General features: G+C 47.4%; 1 protein-coding gene across 3 annotated transcripts in view; it reads left to right on the plus strand.

Moving 5' to 3' along the window:
- The window catches only part of LOC146821043 (uncharacterized), a 366698-nt gene that overhangs the window by 168148 nt on the left and 175371 nt on the right, over positions 1-23179 (plus strand). For all 3 annotated transcript variants that reach the window (XM_085611974.1, XM_085611976.1, XM_085611975.1), the window contains one exon: positions 14506-14619. In XM_085611974.1, coding sequence (XP_085468100.1) covers positions 14506-14619 — 114 coding nt within the window. The remainder of the gene's footprint in view (positions 1-14505; positions 14620-23179) is intronic.

A 23179-nucleotide genomic window follows, 5' to 3' on the forward strand; every position in this document is an offset into this window, starting at 1 on the left:
GCCAAGATCCTTCGCCTTTAATACCTTTTACTCAACATGAGGCGAAGGTTCTAGAAACCTCATTCCCTTTCTTCTGTTATGAAAAACTGAGCTGACCATACTAGTCTGTGCCAAGGTCAAGACAGAAGCTGGCCAGGCCCCAGTATTTTGACTCCCAGACAGAGCTGTACATTCCACACATTTCTCTGGCAACAACAATCTCTGCTCTGAAAGTCACCAAGCACACTTCCCACACATTATCGCAGCTTACAAAAGCCTCTATCCAGCAGAAAAAAAACTTGAACGTGAATAAACAACTTGAGCAATCTGGGGACCTATGCGTGCAGAAAGCTCTAGGAAGACAGAGTCAGGATTCAAGATGAAGAACTTAATAATACTTCCCACTGTACAACATAATGCACATTTGAGCACCATTGCCTATAGCATCTCACACTTCATCCGCCAATGTACAACATAATGCACATTTGAGCACCACTGCCCATAACACTGCACTTCAGGACTAGAAAGTACATTCCACATCTCTCTCATGCTTTCAAATGCACATCCCACACATTCTGTTCCTGGCAAGGCTGTTCTACTCTGTGATAGCTCCCTATTTAGGACTGCAAGAAACCTTCAAGGGAAAAAGGCATATGCAGGATGTTGTACATTCAGGCTAGGGTCAAAAGACAATTAAAATCATGATAGTCAAAGGTCATCACTTGGTGTCAGACCATAAGAGTGCCTCTAGCACTACAGTGACAAATAGTCTGCTCTCGTGTTTCTTCCCCCGGGACTGACGCCACATTGAAATTGTATTGTAATAGTTTTGAACTCAGCCTTTCCAACCTTGGTGTGTGATCCTTAATGACCATACCCCCAAGAATGCTGACTGAATTTTTGTGATCACTACTGAGAGTAAATATTCTTCCCCATATGTAACATTTGAAACGTTCCTCTGCCCAGCAGCAGCCCAATAATTCCTTTTGTATGACAGAAAATACTTTTTTGTTCCCTCTCAGAGAAGTGGATGCAAACCCCACAGTCATTTAGGTGGTTCCTTTCTCCTGAGCAATGGTGACACCCAAGCCATCATGGCTTGCATCTACAGTGATGATACATACTGTGAAAGGATCAAATAGTGCCAATACACCAGCGGAAACAATGTCATTTTTGAGTGCTTATAATTCATTTTGACACATATCGCCCCAATCAAATGTTTTTTTCTTCTTTATACGTTCCGTCAAATGAACTGTTTTTGCAGCAAAGTTTTTGATACATTTGCATAAAATTTGCAAAGCCCTAAGAAAGATGCCACATGTTCCTTATTATTTGTGTAGAAGCTTCTGTAATCACATCAACTAATCCAGGCCTGGGTTCTACTCCTTTCTCAGAAATTATATGTAAACAATATTCAGTTCTCCCTCAAAAACTCACATTTTTTAAGCTTGGCTACAATTCCCTATTTTTGTACATTTTTCAAAGCCTCACGTCATGTTTGTCACGACTAACATCATCTTCACTAGCCACCAGTATATTGTTCTGGAACGTTACTACCCCTTTGATCCCTTTCAGTACATTCTCTAACACACATTGAAAAACGGAAGCTGCTCACACCAAGCCAGAAGGTATCCTCCTAAGCTGAAATGCTCCTACAGGTGACATAAAAGCCGTAAGCTGTTGAGATGACTCATCAAGTTCAATCTGATGGTAAGCGGACACTAAGTCTGTCTTTGAAAATACCCTAGTGCCCGCAAAAATACTGATAATGTCATCTGTGCTGAGTAGGAGATGGGAATATAACCAGATCGCCATGTTAAGACTCCTAAGGTCTATGCAAACTCTCAACAGACCATTTTTCCTCCGTGCTACCACCAAAGGGGACAACCAAAGAGATGATTTGATGGGTTCAATCACACCATCTTCACACATTTTTTTGAGAATTTCTGCTAGTTCATCATGAACACTGAAAAGTACGTTCCTTAATGTATGCTCAACAGGGATGACTCCACTTTGAACCTTGATCTTATGCTTAAAATCTTCAATCCTTCCCAACCTCTCACAGAAAATTGACTTGAATAATCCATCGATTTGGCCTTGGCCATAGAAACCTGAACTTTCCTTCCAAGCCTTAGCCTCTTGCCGAACAATCCATGATGATACCACCCACGAATGTTTAAACCTTTCTTGGCAACATACACCTTACCAAAAATAGTTGTGGTTTAAAATCTCAAATGAACTTCCAGGCAATTAAATCTTCCTCCCATCATATGTCACTGGATTCCTGTCGGGTGGGAGTAGTTTCCTGTCACCCCATGCCTCTTGGCACAACTATCAGTCACCATTGTCATCCTGGCACCAGAATCAATTAATATACTCAACACCTTTCCATCAACAACAATATCTTCGTATGGATCAACGCAATTGGACTCGCCACACTTGGACAACTAACACTAAATCTTTTCCCGTTACCTGTTCGTCCTCTGAACTGTTGCACAACTCACTGTCCTGTACAGCGTTTACCTTATCCTTAGCTGACTGACAAACCTTAGCAAAATGCCTAACTTTGCTACATGTTCGACACTTAACATTTTTTGCTAGAACTGAACGACCATTGGGACCATGATTTGGGAATCCACACCTGAAACAAATATTATTCTGATTGAAAAAATCCACCCTTCATCTCTTTTTTCTTTGTAGATTTCTTATTCTTCCCATTTTGTTTGTCACTCCCACTTTCCTTCAAAACTGACACCCCACTTTGTTCTTTACGTGTCAATTCTTGACAAGTCTCACAAGATACCTCCATGCTCTTCCCGGAATCGATGAGCTCAATAAGAGTGAGATTTTTTGTAGTTAGTAATTTCTTGTGGACTTTTTTTATACCAACAGAGTACAAATATCTGATCAAGAATAAGTTGTCGGGGGAGGAGCCTAGCGCGCAACCAAGATGGCCGCGTAGGTGCGAGGCTCCCGAGGACCTCCGCGACCTCCTGCATAAATCCTGACTATATCCTGTCCTAGACGAGGGGACTGTGTTTGTGAGCCCGAGCTGAGGTGCCACCCGTTTTCCGTTTCCGAATCGGACCTCGGACACCGGCGGGAGCACCGATTGAGGTTTGCGGCCTTCTCCACGCCGGCCCCCCGGATTGGAGTTGTGGGGCGATCCGGAGACTAAGTGAACAACAGCGGCGGGCAAGGCTGGGCGACTCGCGTACCCCGCACTTTCACTTTCGCTTTTGCGCCCTCCTTGCTGCCAGGCGAGGTAGGGTTGCGGGGCGGTGTGCGGTGGTGTGGCCTCGTTGGGGTGCCCTGCCGGCCCGCCGGCTGTGATCCGCCCTGCGGAGCTGTGGTCGCCCCCCCCCGGAGCCCGTGAACTGGTTTGTCGGCCCCTTTCAAGGAGATTGGCACGATTTGGGGACTGGAACCATGTCCACAAAGCAAGATGGCGACCGGGCAAAGGTGAAATCGACCCGCCGTGGCACAGCCCATCAGTCCAACAACATGGACCGCTACACCCTCCAGAAGGGATCTCCAGAGGCGCCGCGCGGGTCCCCTGCGGGCCCGACTGATGCTCCTGCTCTGCCCGCGGATCTGACCCTCCGAGACGTCATGGGCGCCATCGCCGAGATGAAGGCCTCGGTGGACCAGCACTTTGACACTCTGGCGCAGAAGATTGACTCGGTCCTCGTGGATGTGGGCCTGGTGAGGGCCGATCTGTCCAAGACGAATGACCGGGTCGATACGTTGGCCCACAATACCTCGGGCCTTACAACGGACGTGGCGGCCCTCCAAAAGGAGGTGCGCCGGCTTGGCCAGGCGAGCGCCTTGATGGATCGTCGACTGGAGGATTCCGAGGGTCGGGCCCGGAGGAACAATGTCCGCATTATCGGGGTGCCGGAGGGACGTGAGGAGGAGGCGGCGGATCTGTTTGTGGAGGACCTGATCCTCACCCATCTCCAGCCCCGGGGGCTGAGTAAACTCTTTGCGGTGGAACGTGCCCACAGGGTCCCCGGAGGAAGACCTAAGGCCGGAGCCCCTCCGAGGCCTCTCATTGCCCGGATTTTCAACTTTCGGGACAGAGACGCTATCCTGCAGACTTCTAGGCTACAAGGACCGGTCAGACTCGACAATATGGACGTAAACTTCTATCCTGATTTTACTCCGGCGGTCCAGAAGCAGAGACTGAGTTTTCTCGGAGTCAAACGTCGCCTACGGGACCTGAACATCAAGTATGCGATGCTTTTTCCAGCGAAGTTGAGGGTAGAGGTGGATGGCCGCACGCACTATTTTGATCGTCCCGAGGCGGCCGGGGACTGGCTGGACACTTTGCCCGGGGATCGGGGCCGGGGGGGTGGGGGGGGCGCGGTTGGCGGGGAGGGCTCGCCGGATCAGGACTGAGGGACTAATAGTAGGCCTTGCTCTGGACAACATTACTGACACCATTGTCTGATTGTGTAGTTCCCCTCCTGTGGAGGTCGTACGGGGTCTCTTGGGGGCTTTCCCTCCTCCTCTGGGGGACTAGTTAGTTTTCTCATTTATGGGGCGACAGGCACACTGCACTTTGGGGGGGCTGTCTGGGCTCATGCAGGGGTGCAGGGAGGGGGGAGTTTTGTTGGGATGGGTGGGTTGGGGTGGGGTGTTGTTCGTTTTTTCCGCAAGGCAAACCCTTTACTGTATTGGTGTTTTAGTGGTGCTCTCGGGGGGACGAATGATGGCTTCTGTGTGTGATGGGGGTAGGGACCTGACTTTGTTGTCGTGGAACGTTAATGGACTGGGGGATAGGATTAAGCGAGGTGTGGTCCTGCAGTATCTGAAACGAATTTCGCCAGATGTGGTCTTTCTGCAGGAGACACACCTTATTGGTAATTCCTTTTGTGCCATGAATCGGCGTGGCTATCGTCTGGTGGCCCACTCGGGCTTCACGTCTGGTTCGCGGGGGGTGGGCATCATGGTTAAGAACTCGCTCCCGCTGGAAATAGACGAGGTGCGCCATGATGAGAGGGGACGCTACACTGCCTTGGTGGGGAGAATGGAGGGCAAAGTAGTTGTCTTGGTTTCAGTGTACGTCCCACCGGGGTTACAGTCTACCACTTTCGCGGACCTGGGGCGCCTCCTCCTTGACCTTCCGGGGGGGCTTCTGGTGGTTGGGGGGGACTTCAATGCTGTGGCTTCTGGGACTATGGATCGTTACCCCCCTAGGGACCTCCCCCGGGCGCAGGCGTGGCTGTCCGGCCTCTTAGATACACTGGGATTGGTGGACTGCTGGCGTTTAAAACATCCCACGCAGCTGCAGTACACTTTCCATTCGGGTGCCCATGGTAGCCTCTCGCGGCTTGATCATATTCTTGTCCCTGCCGCCTATGCTGGGAGAGTGGGAGAGGTGCGCCATCTGGCGCGGGGTATTTCAGATCACTCCCCGCTCCTGTTGCACTTTGATGTCTTCCCGAGGGGGGAGGGAAGGGTAGCTCCAATCAATGCCTGGTACCTGCGCGACCCCACTATTCGTGCTGACTTGATTAAATCCTTGCAGCGGTATTTTGAGGAGAATGTGGGGTCTGTCCCTTCGGCTATCTCCCTGTGGGAAGCCTTCAAGACAGTTCTTAGAGGGGAGGCCCTCTCCTTCATATCCCATGCCCGGAGGCGCGAGCAAGAGGAGGTGACCCGGGTGGAGGCCGAAATTACTGAACTAGAGGGTGATCTGGGGAGTGGGGTGACGGATGCTGCACTGCATGCTCTACACCTTAAGCAGGCGGCCTATAGGGCCCTAGTCACGGAGGCAGCCAGGGGCCTTGGTAGAGAGCAACAGGGGCGACTGTATGATGTGGGCGATAAGGCTGGTAAATTGATTGCGTGGTTGGATAAAAAGGAGAGAGCGAGTCGTGTGGTCCCGCTGATTGAGAGGATGGATGGTGTACGTGTCACCGAGCCAGAAGACATTGTCTCTTGCTTCGCGGACTATTTCCGCGAGGTGTATTCCCCGGTCTCTCCCTGCTCGGAGGCGGATTCCCATGCCCTGCTTCGGGATATCGCGCTGCCCTCCCTTTCGGTGGAAGACAGGGAGTCGTTGGATGCTGCTCCCACCTCGGACGAAATTGCCCTCGCCATACGCTCGGTCGCATCTGGCAAGGCCATGGGCCCGAACGGCATCCCTATAGAGTTGTATAAGCTGCGACCGGATGTACTGGCACCCCACCTCCGCGCGATGTTCCTGGCGGCCCACTCGCGGGGCTCCCTCCCGCCGGACCAGCGTCTGGCTACAATTGTGGTGATCCACAAGGAGGGGAGACCCCGAGACCGGGTTACATCCTATCGGCCTATCTCGCTCTTGAATGCGGAGCCCAAAATCCTCGCCACGGTGCTCGCCAACCGACTGGTCGGCGTGGTGGGCGATCTTGTCCACCAAGACCAGTCCGGCTTTATTCCCCATCGCAATACGGCCCTTAACCTGCGGCGCTTGCACGGGGTGCTCGCGCGTGTTCCGTTTGTGAGGGAGCCGGCCATCTTGGCGTCCTTAGACGCCACCATGGCGTTTGATACGCTCGAATGGCCATACATTTGGGCGATGCTGGCGAAATTTGGATTTGGGCCGGGGTTCATCAGCTGGGTCAAATTGTTGTATTCGGGCCCATTGGCGCAGGTGGTAGTGAATGGACGAGTCTCAGCCCCATTCGCGCTGGGACGGGGCACGCGACAGGGTTGCCCCTTGTCGCCGCTCCTGTTTGCACTGGCCTTGGAACCCCTGGCGGAGTGGCTGCGGTGGCACCCTTCCATCCGTGGTCTCCGTTGGACCCCCGAGTATGAGGACCGCGTGTCCCTCTATGCTGACGATATCCTTCTGTACCTAGCCTCCCCGCGCAAATCACTGATTGTCCTGGTTGATGTCCTGCGCTCCTTTGGCCGTAATTCAGGCCTTGTCATCAACTGGGCTAAATCATGTGTCTATGTGCTTTCCGGGGAGGCTCCCGTTCTCCCGCGGGGCTGTCCGATCCAGATTGCCTCGCAGGGATTTCGGTACCTGGGTGTCTATATCACGCTGGACCCGGAGGCCCGCTACGAGCGGAACTTGCTTCCCCCCCTCCAGCGCTTGAAGGAAGACGTCGTGCGCTGGCGGCGTCTGCCGCTTTCGCCGCTCGGCCGGGCGGCATTGTTTAAGATGATGTCGTTGCCGCGCTTCCTGTACGCTCTCCAGAATACTATGGACTTAGTCCCGGCGCGCTACTTCCGCGAGGTGGAGAGTCTACAGCGCCGCCTTTTCTGGGACGGGAGGCCGCGTATAGCCCTGGCGAAGTTGACGCTCCCGTGGTACGACGGGGGGATTGCCCTCCCGGACATTAAGCGGTATTACTGGGCCTCCCAGCTGGCTGCAATTAATCACGGCCTCTATGGGCCCGCTTTAAACCCGGCATTTGAAATGGACAAGATGCTCCTGCCCGGTGGCGATTACAATCGAGCGCTCTACTCTGGCGCGCCCGATCCCCGCTTGACGGGCCCCACGCGTGTCATGGTGCGAGTGTGGCACGCGGCCAATGCAGCTATGGGGTGGAAGGACCGTTTGACCCGGGCGTCACCGTTGTATGCGCCGCAGCGGTTGGGTTCCCTGTGGACCTCGAAGGGCTTCGAGAAGTGGGACACGATAGGCATCAGTAAAGTGGGGGATCTCTGGACGAGGGGGGGATTCAAAACATTCGAGACGCTGCAGACGGAGTTTCAGCTGCAGGGCAGTGAATACTTTCGGTACTTGCAGGTCCGTCACGCACTGGGCTCCGTCTTCCCAGACGTCGCCTCCATCCCGGAGTCTTCCCCCCTGGAGGATAGAGTGCTAGACGGCCACGTTCCGGACAGCACGATCTCCCTCATTTACAAGAAATTGATCAATGACCGCTCGGGCTTGCTGACTGGCCTTCGCGAGGCTTGGGTTGCCGATGGGCTGGAGTTGGACGACGAGGACTGGATTTCCGCGGTGGCCTCTCCGAAGGAGGTGGCCATACCGGCTCGCCTTCGCTTCGTCCAGCTTAAGATACTCCACCGGGTTTACATGACGGGGCCAAGGCTTCTGCGTATGGGCTATACCGAGGATGGGTTGTGTAAGCGTGGGTGTGGTGCTTTGGCGACCTTTTTGCATATTCTGTGGGAATGCCCGAAGGTGGAGCGATTCTGGCGTGGTGTGCATGAGGTCCTGCGAGTGGTTACGCATGTCGCGCTGTTGCCTGAAGCGAGGAGATGCTTGCTGAATGTGTGGGAACCAAATGATTACTCGGTTCCGCAGACGCGATGGGTGACTCTGGGATATATGGTAGCTAAGCGTGACATCGCTCAGCTGTGGGGAGCCCAGAGGCCCCCGGCGGTGTCAGCCTGGACAGAACACATGGACTGGTGCATGTTCCGAGAAAAGGTGGTGTATGTGGCGAGGGGTAAGCCTGGGGCGTGGGTGAAAGTATGGGGCCCCTGGAACGCCTACCGCGGGGGTATTTGCGAGCCACCATTGCTGCCTGCTGTCTCACCAGCTCCGTCCCCCTAGTTGACCCCCTCCCCCAGCCCCGGGCACAGGGTTCCCCCAGTCCTTGATCTGCTCCCCTTCCCCTCTTTAGATTCCTGTGTATGGTTGGGGTCCCCGATTTGAGGTGCACGTGCTGTTACTTTTGACTGCGGGTTGCCTTGCGGGTGTGGTTTTTTGTGTTGTTGTGTTCGTATAAACTGAAACCGTGTTGTGGGCTCAGAGTCATGTGGCCCATGTCCTTGATACCTCCTGATTTACTTCTCTGCTACGCCAAGTGCCTTTTTTGTACGTCTGTCACATGCTCCTGTCATTCTAGCGGCCGGCCGGAAGGTTGTAGGCCCATGCTTGTATATACTTGAAATTGCAATAAACGGTTTAAAAAAAAAAGAATAAGTTGTCACATAAAATTTTCAAACTCACATTCTGCAGCTAGCATATGTAAAACTGCCACATAACTGTCAATAGACTTGTCCTAGTTTTGCTCTCTAGTAAAAGAATTGTCTGTTAACAATTAAACTAGGTTGTACATCAAATTGCTTTTCAAGTTTCTTCACAGCCAACTGATACTAGTCAATATCCTCATCATCCTCTACTATTTGAAAAGGTGGGAAATGCTCATAAACAGATTGTCCTTAAAATCCCAAATTATGCTCCAACAAAAACCTTTTGTGTTCTGGACAATATCTATTTCCCCCAATAGCTCCCAGGTATTTTGTAAACGCTCGTACCAATTTCCTCATGGCATCGGCGGATCACTGCTTGTTTGGAGAAAGGGGGAGGAGCATTAACGCTTTACATGGTAGTGCACCCCTAGTAGAAAATACACCCATAAACACAGAACTGAAATTAAATCTAAAAAAACCCAATAATTGCCGTGACAAATCTTACCACATTTGACGTTCAAAGATGTGTGTGTGTATATGGTAAACTTTAAAAGCAAAATACACCAAGCGTCATTAAACATGCGCATGTCACAGTTGATTAAAAAAAACTGATGTCCAACCTGAAAAAATGGTCTTACGAGCACTCTTAAATGCACGTGTTTTAACTTGAGCAAAGGCAACAAATGTGTAAATGTGCGCAATCAATCAATCAACCAATCAGGCGTTTGTAAAGCGCTACTACTCACCCGTGAGGGTCTCAAGGCGCTTCTTAATGACGAAGTTAAACGGAACACACAGTATTTGTGTGCATATCACAGTTGTGTAGATCTGTAGTCCCAGGAGGTAATGTCAATTGCCACGATAACAATGTTGGGCAGTGTGTGCGCATCACAGTTGACTACAGTTACATGTTGCCATAAGCAGGAAATATATAAAAACGCCATGATGAGTCTTTTTTACACATAGATCGGCCAGTTCCTAAGCCAATATGGCTGCCGACATGGCATGCATGTACGTAGAACGTGGTTATGCTTGAAGATCAGAGCGCAAAATCACCATCATGAAAGGCTCTGTGGGAAGGTGACGAAATGTTGGACGCTCGAACGCTGCTCTGGGTTAGATGTGCCTCCAAGAGCTGCAATGACAAGACAGTAAGTGTTCGAGCACTGCACCAGGAATGCTGCTCTCCTGATTGCTGAGATGTGCCTCGCATGACCCACACAAAGTTCCCCGTGTGCCTTCTCACGCTTGACTTAAGCAAACTCTTTCTCACAACAGTTTCTCCAACTAAAATATAAAGTTAATGCTGGCACATCCAGTCATACCATTCCCAACACTGGCCTGATCATAGAGTCTTCCACTAGTAACACATCTTCTCAAACATCTGCCTTAGACACTCCAATGAAGAAGGTAGGAACGGAGACTCTTCTGACTCAAACACCGGTGGGTCCTTCACTGTAGCCAAATCGTCGCCAGATTTGTAGTGACACAGACCCAATGAAGTGACAAGAGTAGTGTCTAGTTTAAGCACACAGGTTTATTTGCCACAGTCTCAGCAGTCCAGCAGCAACTGACAGTCTTAGTACTGTTCTAACCTCGAACTCCTCACACCACATTCCAAGCAAGGTGATCTGGAATGTAGAATGTCGTAACAGAGACATCACCACATCTTGTTAATGAATAAGCTGTCATGTAATACGGGCACACTTGATTAAGTGCTTTTGTGCTACTCTGTGAGCGGATAACGACCACGGACTAAAAGTAATCTGTAACGTCTATCATGACTATCCTACCACACATTTAGGTCAAAAGATTAAAAATTGTTACTTTTCGTTCTCTAGTTGTGTCGAAGGGTGGCATCTCCCACCCTGCTCCTGGTCAGTGATTGGACACTGATAGGCTTGCCTTTGGTCATCATGCCTTTGGTCCATTGTTATTGCACCCACTGCTTGTATCTGGTGTGCTGATGCCACAGCACTTATGACAGAGGGCACCATTGTAGAGTCACAAATGGGTAGCTGCAGCAACAGAAGCTAATGTCGACAGGTGCATGGCAAAAAAAAGGAGAAAACCTTAACATGTCGGGTAGAAGTAGGACCAAAACCTAATGTCCTTAACTTAGTAAATCTGAATTAATTATGGTGTTGAGCACAGATTGAAAATTATAACAAATATACACTTAGGACTCTGATTATAGCAGTCATAAGAATCTGATAACTTGGATAAATTCAGACACATTTTAGAAGTGGGCATCATGCAGCTACACAGAAGTATTACAGTCAGGCTACAAAAGGTCTCCATGAGACGAGGATCATGCATTCGTAGTTGGCACTCTTCCTCCATACAGTCTTACCTTATTTTGGTTTCAGAGAATCTATTTTAGTGGCGACATAAAAGGAGCAGGGTGCCTTTTCCCTTTAATTCACTGACACGGTCACCCAATGAAAATTACACAGGAGAGACTCTCATTTTCTCCGCTTATCAAGGATAATCGTCCGGAACCCTTACTATTGCACCATAAATACTAAAGTGTTGACTTTTGTGCTCATTGACTGCTATATTCTGCTTGCACTTCATAAATAAACATTAAATACCTTTGGTTTTTACGTGCCTCCATTCTACCCTTTCTTTATGATGATAAACTGATATTTTGATCAGTACCAATGTTACCTATTTCTTCAGTTCACAAGCAGTAGATAATATCAATGCTCCAGGGTATAAACACACGTGGTGCTACTCAGTCAGAAAATAATATGCTGGCCACTCCATTACAGTTTACAAGTAAAGCATTCTTATTATTTTAGGAGGCCAAAACTGGTGCACATTCGCAAAGTTCTTTGTTTTCATGTTTTTCATAGTAATCTTGCACAAAGTCTTCTGTTTCTATTCATCCTCGAATGCTTGTGAAGGTACCTCTGGTTTACATCTTGGTAAAGTATGTGTCACACCTGTGTTCTACATAGTCCTGAGGAAATAAAGGATAAAAAACTCTATATTTCATCCTGCTTGATTCAGTAATGTAACTTTATAGACTACCTCATCAACCTCACATATCCTCACTAAGCACTTCTATTTCTCATCCACGGCCATCCTACCCACTATACGTATTATGTATATTATGTACAGGTAATATGATAGTCTATGGACTTCCTGCATTTGTGTTTCTGTATTAATCAGCTATATATCTGGCATACTCTAGCCAGTCAAGCACTGCTTTATGTACCAAACCAAAGGCTAGAATAATTATTTCAGGGACTGATCTGTTCTCTTTAATGGAACTTAGTTAAATTTCTAACCCATGTCCTGGCTTTTAATGCACTAGCAAAGTATCAGGTTGACTCTTTCCTGCATTCTAACTCTTAATTGATTCTGCCCTACCTGCTTGAACAGGTCAAATCTAAGGTGGAAAGTGGTTACCACTTCCAATGGTTGCTTTAAAAACTGTTCCTGATCATCCTCATTTATCATATGATGAGTGTACCTCTAATCTCACAGTACCAAATTATTGTAAGGTTGGGTGATATAGATCCAGGCAAGGAGTTCAGACACCTGTGCATTCGCCAAGACTAGCATAAGAAAGGTCCCAGATAGCTTTACTTAACTAAACCTCTACACTCAGACTACTCCAATGAAGATTCTTCTTGGGTGAAGATGTTCACGGAGCCTTTCATCATTCTAAGGATTACATCAACAATAACTCTGCACAGGCTGTTCCTGGAACATTTTCTGAAAATTTCCCCAAGAACATACTTTTTCAATCTCTCAGACAACAACTTAGTAAATGTATACAGCAAAACACACTAAGGGGGCTTAGTAACTACTGAGAAAATAACCACACTAAGAAAAACTATAATATAGATTACAGCTGTACTTGCTGCCCCTTCTGCCAAGTACCTTCCTCACATATGAAACCTAGAGCCTCCTAGACGTTAAGTAGTTTTCGAAGAGATGGAACGTAGCTGCAAAGTTGTTTGTCTCCATCCTAGATTACTGATAAGTAATGACTCTTTTTTTGTTTTGAAAACTATTTTAACATTGATGAATTCTGGCAACTTGTTTGATGGCTCACCTAAAGTTGGACATCTGCTCTATTTTCTACATTTTCTTTTAAGATTTTTAAGGTCTTCAGAACATCAGTTTGGTGTAGGCTGTTTTCTCTCTTTTTCGCTGAAGCGAGGCAGTGGAGGCATCTGGTCGAAGGCTTCGAGCAAAGAAAAATTAAATGAGGACAAGTAGACCAACCACACTTCCATGGACCATATTTCATTGTAGGTCTAAAGCATTTCTCATTCTCTACAATCAAGTGAATATAAGATCCAACACATTATCTCTTGCAGCAGACAGCATCTTCCTTTTTTGCAAAGGAAGCAGGTCTAGCTAATAAAACAACTTGTCTGATCACTTGAGTAGAATATACTTTACGTTTGCACATCCACCTCTAGAAACACCACCTTTTCAAGGTGATGACTGGCTCCTTGTGCAAGCTCATATACTTGCAGGATGAAAATTAAGCTTTTAATCACCTTCACAGCTTTCAGCAATATCAGAACCTCCTCACAATGATGCCAAATGTTAATATTACAAATAACCACCACGTTCTTTTTTTAAATTGTTTTTTAAAAATGTGTGAAGCTCCTCTTGAACAGTAGCTGAGTACCCTGGAAGCTGTCAAATATGGCCAATTGTCAACAAATGAGCTAGTCCCCATTGTGCTGTATATAATCAGACTTCAAAATGATATATTTCTTAATAGCAGTAGCAGGATTAAATAGGTGTTCTCTGCCACATTAAATATCGGCAGTCTCCTCCTTTTTCCCTATACTTCTAGCCCACAATGTACTAAACCGGTGGTGGGAGTAGATTGATCAGAAGGCTTCAGCTGCCCTTTTTAAATCATGCCTCAAGTATGTACAGGTAAAATATTGACATGTCCACCCGCCCTCCAAATCTGTTAAGTTTTTGAAATGTTAAGTGTAGATGATAATTTTAAAAATTAATATTTTTCCCACTGAGTCTTGTAAGCATAACATCATTTTGTTTATGCTCATTGGGTTCTCCGATGCTTATGAAGGTTTATTGGATGGAACCATTCTCAAGAAGGTATGAACTATTAATACCATTAGCTCTCTGTCCTCCTTGGCGACATATTGGAGACCAGGGCTTTCTTTTTCTAGATCCCTGTTTTCAGGCAGTGGAACCAGACTGAATTCAGACAAGCCTTAAAGATCCAGAGTGCATTAGGTCAAAGCACAGGACTAGAAATATGTGTGGGTGTAAGATATAACACTGCTATTGGATCATCATGGATAATGCTCAGTGGCTTCTATTGAGTGCTCAAGAATTTCCTCTATTCTTTTGTCAGCTGTTTTGTTTTATACTCTAGAGCCAAATGTAAGCTTGTATTGTTTCAGCTTTCTCTTAACACAAATGATGTTTCTGTATATCACTCAGTGAAATGCAGTTGATAAACTCTAATATCGCCTGAGTGAGCTCTAATATCGCCTTAGAGTCGTGCCCACAATTCAAAGACTGTTGCATGAAAAACTTTAATAAAATCAATAACACGATGTGGTTTGAATGATGTTGGCTGTTTCATGAAGTTTTGACAATAAGTTGATCTTTTCTGTGCACTTCCAATTGCAGGCCCTTTGATTGCTACCACTGTAGTTTCATTATCAGCAAAAGAAAAACACGAAGATCTGTATTCTTTGGACCCTGAGGAGTTGAAAAGAAGGTGTAATATGAGCCATTTGTCAAGTAAGTTTCAGTAAACTTGAATTAGGGGATGAGTACAATAAATGCAGCACCCCAGCAACCGTTCTGGGTAAAGAACAGCAGGATATATGCATGGTTTCTGTACTGCAGTGAGAAATTTATACCAAGTACTTACTAAAAAGAAAAACACAACAGCATGATATCCTGAAGAAAGAAACTTGTTTCGGACATAAAAGTTGTCAAAAGGTACACAAAGACTTAGGTATATGGGGAAAATGCCATGCATACCAAGCCTCAACACAGAGAACAAATTAAGAGCAAGGTATGAGATGGAGGTCATACAAAGAAGATACAAATGAGGGAAGAATACATTGTGTAAAAAGGATGCAAAGAAGCTAAGGTATGACAACAAGGAAAATAAATAATGGAAGTGAGAAAGGGAAACTAAAAACCGTTTGTCAGAAAAATCTTTATGAAATTGTGGAAAAAGTGATAGATTGAAATGGTGGTAGGCCTTCCTTCTAGCTGGGTCATTGGTTGATAACTTCAGGAACACTTGACATAACTCTACAGTCGATGGGTTGAGCAGATTGAATGCCTGCATACCTTTTTAGGTCTCGGGACCATCCGGTCGGCAGACCGGAAGTCCGGAGATTTAATGTCTTTGAGAAGAGGGGCTTGCACCCGCCCCTCTTCTCTCCTGTTCTCCATTGGCTGGCCTCTTAAATGCTGGCCAGCCACTGGAGAAGAGGTCCAGTCACTCCGATTATGCCCCGTCCTTTTCGGATCGGGGGGCGTGTTTTTTGCGAGAAGTCTCAGGGAGGAGACAACAGCAAAACACGCCCCCAAATCTGAAAAGGACGCTGCGTTTCTCCGAGGCAGTTCTTCTCAGCCTCGGAGAAAGGCGGTGGTGTCCGCACCGGACGCCACACAGTCTGATTAATTGCTCAAAGTCCCACCCTGCGGCTCGAGCCCGTAGCTGTTCAGCCCTTACCTTGTATCCCCGGAGCCCACTCGGGTTCTTGCACGGTGGGTGAGCACGGATGGTCGGTTCTCAGCGCTTTCAGGCCTCCACAGTACCTCAGGTGCTCCCACCGGGACCCGTAGCCACTCCCCGCCGCACAGCGCCTGATTTCCGGCTCAAAGGTACATTCCTGTCCCACGTTCCTCTTCTGACTGCATGCCAGAGCTCTCCGCTTCTAAAAGTACTTCCTGCATTTCAGCAGCTCCGGGCTGCCGGCTCAGCTCTCGAATCCACTTCCTGCATCTCAGCCCTGCACCGAGAGTTGCCTGAAGTCAAGAAGAGAGCTTTCGGGTGCAGCTGCCGTGGCTGACTGGAGGGCACAGCTGACGAAAACGGTGATTGAAGATTTGTAGGGCGCCGGTCGTATCAGACGTAAAGGAAGTTGAAGTCTCTTCACATCGCCGCCTCTGCTTTTGTGGTATTGTGGCATCTCCGAAGTTTACAATGTCCCAGCTTATTTAATGAAGTCGGCCTCTACTTAACTGATAGATTATGCGTCATCAGACAAACGAAATTGTCAACGTGCCTGGTTCCGAAGCTGCAGCAGAATTTCTCGATCATACCATTTGCTCCCCTTTAAGTCAGCTACTTGTTTAGTCTGTAGAATCAAAGCCTTGTTACCAAACCCCGCGTATTGTGCGCAGCTGTGTCTCAATCTAAAAAAGCTTCACAAATTGAACATTATTTAAAGTGATGTAGTGTGCACAATAGCACAGTACAGGAGTGTGTTCTTGGATGTATGCTTAGTAAATACATCCATCGGTGTGCAGTTTACGTCCTTCCACCTTGAATACCAACGATTGTGTGTGATTCTGGAGGAAAAAAAACTCTTGAGGACACCGACTCTGCAGAAACTTCCTCCACAAAGCTGACTCCTCAATGTTTCCTGATTTACTGGCATTCCTAGGACATCAGGTTTTAAAAAAAACCCTGCAGTTCGTTTTTTTCCAGTATCATAGATCCCCTGTTTCCCTTTCACATGGGAGCTCCCTTTGGTGGGTTTGTGAGGTAATCCTCACGCTGGTTGGTGCTAGCTAGCTGTACCACCACAGACTGGCTTCTCCACCTCTGCGCCATGGCTGGGGTGCTCTGCTGTACCAACAGCAGCCCTTCACACCCACGAGCCGCTTCCCATCCGTGCACCTCAGCACCGTGTCAGGGGAGGGACATCACAAGAGGGGGTCAAAGGGCATTATGTGCCCCAGCTACCGCGCCATTCCAGGGCCCACATCCCTAATGCACAATGAATGTTCTTTCACCTGTATCCCTGCTGCGCCTGTATAAGGCCTTAGCATTCTAATAATACTTCAATGTCTGCCCCTCCCTGACACCAGCCCTTTGAGGGGTCGATGGGTAGTATTGAGTTTACTCTAGCAAGCCAGGACATCTCGAGTCCTGCTCTGGCTTAATCTCTCTGCACATAAGTGTTCAAATTAATTTACTCGGCAAAGCGCACGCTCGGGTACTGTGTCCTTCCTACCCACCCGGAAATACCCAAAGGTCCCATTTCAGCTGTCTCCGTGACTACCTGGTATAGACTGCACTCGCCTTCAGGCCACTCTACTCGATGCACCAGAAGTTCGCAGTGCCTCCTGGAAGCAGACATGGGTTACGTGAGCCAGGACTTCTCCCTCAGTAGAGAGAACGCAAGAATGCACCCCCTCTCGGTTTATGTACCCCCTCTCGGTTTATGCACCCCCTGTGAGTGTATGCACCCCTTCTCGGTTTATGCACCCCCTGTGAGTGTATGCACCCCCTCTCGGTTTATGCACCCCCTCTCGGTTTATGCACCCCGGCTCAGTGGGTTAATGTGTTTGCTGCAGAGGTCTCTGTGTGTGTGTATGTGTGTGCCTATGTGTGTGTGCCTCTGTGTGTGTGTGGCTTTTTTTGTAGGTGGCTCTATGCGTGGGTGGCTCTGTCTGTGTGTGGGTTGCTCTATGTGAATAGCTGTGTAGGTGGTTCTGTGTGTGTGTGGGTGGCTTTGTGTGTGTGGCTCTGTGTGGGTGCAAATGCAATAGGTCTCGCATTTGAGAGAGATTAAGCTATTGACATTGTAAATAACAATGCCGTTTCTTTAAAATGTTTCAAAAACAAAAACATAAACAAAAATAATGTCATGAGCAATGCCAATAGCTCTAACTTTAACAATGCCGAGACCATTGCATTGTAAATGCTTGTTAACCAGTGGATTCACTGTAATCAGACTCTAGTTATGAGAAATCACTTTTCTCCCAAGTAATACTCAGATGTTTTCGCGTTTCTCACCCGAATGTTTATTCACCTCACCTGAACCCAAGTGGAGCAGCTCTCACTTTTTCCTTAGCCACTTGATTTGTGTGTTTTAGGTAACTTTATTTTAATGTATGTCTCAAATTACCATCATTCACTTTTAACAGTGTTTAGAATTTCTGTTAACGTCAGAATTGTTACTCCTTTTTAGGTCTCGCCTGGCGAACGCAGCGCGAAGCGCTGCTGTCGCCAGCGAGATCTATTGTTGCTGACTTGCCTCGGAAGGGGAACAGGAGATGTGCACGCGCAGGCTTTTGGCGGATTTGAGTTGGTGTACGTGCCTACAGCCACGCGGCGTGCACATCTCCTGTCCCTCTTCCCTCGCAAGCCAGCATTTAGTTTCACTTTCGACATATGGAGAATCCCACTCACCCGGTCTGCGGGGGGAATCCTTCTGAACGGCGACTTCCGGAGCACTCCAGATCCACTACTGCCAGCACGACGCGGGGCTCTCTCCTTATGCATGGGAGCCTCGCACTGCTATCTGCCGCTCTTCACCCGGGCCCCATCCTGGGACCCGGGACTTCAGCTCAGACACAGGCTGCACGCGAAAGTGACAGGTACTGCGCATGCGCGGGCAGCCCTCGCCCTCCCAGGTCTCCTCCCCAGCCCGGAGCTGCTTTCTGTTTTGCTTGTTTTTCCAGCTGTGGCTTAGAACATCTGCAGCATGAGTGATGATATGCCATAATATTCGGTTTTATGATTCGATTATGCCGAGTGTTCAGCAGAATTATGACTACTCCCGTCTGTGTCCTAAATAGAAGCTCATATGAACATGTGAAAAGATGGGATATGTTTTTTTTTTCTTTTTACAAACTCAGGTATTTTCTTCCTCTGTCGAGGAACCTTCCCTCTTCTCTCCACTCTCCCCGGAGGGCACCTCATCTCATTAGGTGATGTACCATCTTATCATAAACTCTCTTTACAATTGGATGCTGTCTGGTCTGAAAGGCCGAGAATACTTGTCTGGAATCTGATTCTAGAAAGTAAGGGTATCTCTTGTAATGAAACCTGTTATATTGTAAAGCACACTGGCACCTTTGGGTGATGCCCGCGCTATGTAAAAATGCATAACTAAATAGAAGATTCCATTCTCTGTCAGAAAATGGATATCCACGGGAGCACTGCAGCATTAAAGGAGCCCTTCTTCTCTCAGTGTACCCTCTACCAGCACATTTGGTTTTTAAGGTAACGATGCTGTATAAATCTAGAGCTTTACGCCCATTAGCAGTAAAGCCAGACCACGGTAGTACACGCAAACTGCAATGAAACTATTACATAAAGTTCAGCAACGTCATGCTTTACCTGTCGTATGGACTTTATTATTACCTGAGTAAGTAAACACCTTTGCAGCTGCACATCTGTCGCATCAGCTTTAGCTTATAATGGACTCCGAAGCGCTAGCAATCTCTGTGTGATGTGATCCGCACATCTGAAGCAACAAAAGTGTTTTTCTGTAAACCACGATTTTTCGCGCGGGGCTACTCATCTACCACAGGAGCTGTACTGGAGTCTCCTTTCATGTCAAATAACACTTTAATAAACCTCTGGGAAGCTGTCTTGGTGTGAAAGTCAACATTATATGTTTTTTAGAATGAGGGAGTTCTCCACCTTGCTTGTAAATGTTCCTGCACCCTAAAACCCCAGTAAAACACATCTCCTGGACTTAAAAATGGCCCCAGTCACGCTGCACAGCACCACACCATTTTAGAGAAGAAATGCACTTTGGCACAAGAAGCCATGCCTGTTCGAGGGAAGGGTGGGTAGAGGAAGATGGAGTGGGCAGGCTTTGTGTGCGAGCGAATGTTGCACAACTAAGGTACCATAATACCATTAATTCACTACATCCTAATTACTGGTAACGGTGGGGAAGTGAACCTAAAGCCTTCTTGTATTTCACACCATGTGATTATGCAAGAGGTCATATTGCAGACGGCAGATTGTGGGACACACCCATTCAATTTACCCAAGGACTGTTTGATCAAAGCAAATGTATGGTCGGTGTAAAGCTGAACACTAGCAGTCAGCATTTTAGTGGATTGGACTTGCATATTGGATCATGGCACGTTATCAGGAGGGGAAGAACAAAAATGAGTACGTTTTGGAGAAAAATGGGAGCCTACCATCAACAAGCATTTGCAATGCCATCGGCCTTGCCTTTGGGACCTTATATGTATTATATGCAGCACATTAGCCTGGGTGCTGAAACATCTACTGTTCTTTAACACGGAGGGAAAGTAAGCTCCAAACAGCGTGACACGCCATGTATGCGAACACATGGAGAGAATTATTGCCTTTCAGCAGGAAATGGTATAGTCCAAAGCTCTGTTTTTAATATACAATCAGGGCCTTTGGTGGTCATATCACTGAAAATACAAGATTTGAAAAAAATATTATTGTCTACGGGTGCTCGTGGAAGACAATTTCTATGGACTGGAATCTAGAGAATGCTAAAGTGATTCTGGTATTTCACTCACCTCTACTGGTCGTTTTCTATCAAGAAAGTTAAATAGAGGCAGTTGCCAGAAAATTTAAACAAGCATTTGCAATGCAATAGGTCTCGCATTTATACGTGTTTGAGCTATTGGCATTGTAAATGACAATGCTTTTTATTTAAGTTTGTTTTTTTTAAAACATAAATAAAAGGCACTGTCATTTACAACGCTAATAGCTCAAACTCTCGCAAATGCGAGACCTATTGCATTGCAAATGCTTGTTCTGAAATGAATCGTATGCTTGTATCCAGGCTTCTGTGCATGGATAGTTCTTTTGGCTATTTAGTGGAGACTCTGTATTTTGCTGAGGTTAATCATAAGTTAACATTAGGTATTGAATTTGATTTACCTGGCTTTTAAATTCTTGGTTGGTCGAGTTTCCTTATTTATGTGCAAACTACTCACTGCACATATATTGAACAAGTCCCCAGTTTTATCAGTGACTTCAAAAGAACCTCTAACAAAATCATGCTTGTGGCTCACGAAGTGCATAGTTGTTTGTGACAAGCCACACATGCAGCTCAAAGATCAACATAGGGCACTCCTTCCTATTTGTTCTCTGTCCCCTCCCTTTTCCTTTTCCTTTGTCTCCCACTCATTCCCCTTTCATTTAGATGAGATCAGGAAGGGAAAATCGAGTGCAGTGCATCTGCAGTTCATCTGCCCATGCTCTCCGCTGTCCATGCATCTACTCGGAACAAGCTGGGAGATTCTTAGAGCTGTTTTTGTGCCAAGTCTTTTAAGCTAGGAGCAAAGTCAGATGGGAGCTCAGTCAGGAAAAATATGGAACAGCAGGTGATGACGAGATATCGGTCTCTACAGTGGAAATTAGGGTGAAAAACCAAGGAGACGACAATGTAAAGCGAGTTTGAAGGGCCACAGAGAGACAGAAGACTCAGAAACAAAGGAGATACTGAGCAACAGAAGGACTTTTGAGAGCCAAGAGTGCAACCCATGAAGCATGCCAGGTGCATGTGAATAAGGCTGCTTTAATGAAACAGGTGTGCATCACATCAAACAAAATTCCTGGCTCAAGCAAGCCTTACAGACTAAAAACAACCTCACTAAACAGATAGTGATCCTAACCAAAACCATCACCCTTAAACCTCCCAAAACCTTTCGTTTTAACTTTGACCAACTCCAGCCTCCCCTTCCTATCTCAAAACTACCCCATCTTCCTTACCTGTCTCTAACCTTAAACCTCTGCACTTTCAGATTGTAAACCCGTTCAACTCAAATCTTCAAACTTTCCTCCCCACCACCAATCCTGTTAGAGTCCATTCATCAGATCAGTAGCGAGACCAATTGTGAGAAAACAGGGTTCTGTTGCAGTGCCCCCCACTTTTTGCCTACCTTTTGCTGCAACTTTATAGAGTACTGGCTTCCTGCTGTCTAGGTTCCAAGTACCAGTGTTCCTTCCTAAAACATATCCACAATTGGTACTTCTGCCCCCTGTACATCCCTAGTAAGTGGTGCCTCGGTTACCTAGGGCTTGGAACCTGAAATGGGGTCCACTGGAACCCCCTCACTAGGATCATGCCACTGCCCTTGCAGCTTGCATGCCCCAGCGAGAGGAAAAAAAAGACAAAGTCAACATAGCACCCTGCCTGGGTGCCATGCCAGCCAGCACTGCCTGAAGGTATAGGTAAGCCACCCCTCTAGCAGGTCTTACAGCCCTAAGGCAGGGTGCACTATACCACTGGTGAGGGCATATCTGCATGAGTAGAAATGCCCTTACAATACTTAATTCAATTCTTAAATATTGTAAGGGCCAGGAAAGCCATAAGGAGTACATGGGCTGGAAACTCGACAACTCGAGTTCCCCAGCACTATTATGGTTTCACTGAAACCAGGAGTGTTTAGTACAAACAGCTCCTTGTAATAAATCCACACTGATGCCAGTGTGAGATTTATGAAACCATGTACTTAGAGGGTACCACAGGGGGGCTCCCTGATAACCTACTGACCCTGGTGTGGTTGCTGGCTGGCTTTAAGCAGCCTGCCTCACACAGACATGTTTATGGACCCCTGGGTGGAGAGCCTCTCCTCTCTGAGACCAGAAACAATGCACATCCTTGGAGGAGGTGTCACATCCCCTCCCTGAGGATGGCCACAGTGCTCGAAGGGGAAGCTTCAAAGGCCTACCGCCTTTGTAATGCAACCCCCAGCCTCTGCTGCTAGCAACAGATGGCAGCCCCAATTTACACCCCCGCTTAGGGCAGAAAAACTTTGAAAGACTATTTGGTGTGCGTCATTTTTGCCAACTCACCTCTCACGTGGGTGAGCGAAGTTAAGCACACTTTTCAATCTTCTCCATCTTGATGGGCTAGGACTATGCCCCCTCCCCCAGGAGGGTGGCATAATAGAGGTTGTAGTCACCGCAAGTGAGGTGCCCATTGGCCCTACCTATTACTCCCCTTAAACGACCCTATATTTAGTATTTAGGAGGCTCCCTCAAACCTTGAAGTTAGTGACCTGCAACCCAAGAAAAAGGACAAATAGACGACGTGCAACGAAGCCTGAAGAAGACTACTGACTTGTCCTCAGCCCTACCATGCTGTCTCCCGCCTCTAAGAACCTGCAAAAAGACAACGCCTGTCCTGTAGGCAGCGACTTCAATAAAACCAAGGAAGACTGCTTGAACTTTGATAAAGACCAGGGGGCGCTAGGTGGCGCTGGACCGTCATGGCCGCGCTTTAGTGAGGCTCTCGCCAGCCGGGCGACAATAAACCCTGCAACTACATCCTACAGGCCAGTTACCGATATTTAATCGATACCGATGGACAGCTGAAGG

This window comes from Triturus cristatus, chromosome 6 (genome assembly GCF_964204655.1).
Source record: "Triturus cristatus chromosome 6, aTriCri1.1, whole genome shotgun sequence".
Classification (NCBI taxonomy): domain Eukaryota; kingdom Metazoa; phylum Chordata; class Amphibia; order Caudata; family Salamandridae; genus Triturus; species Triturus cristatus.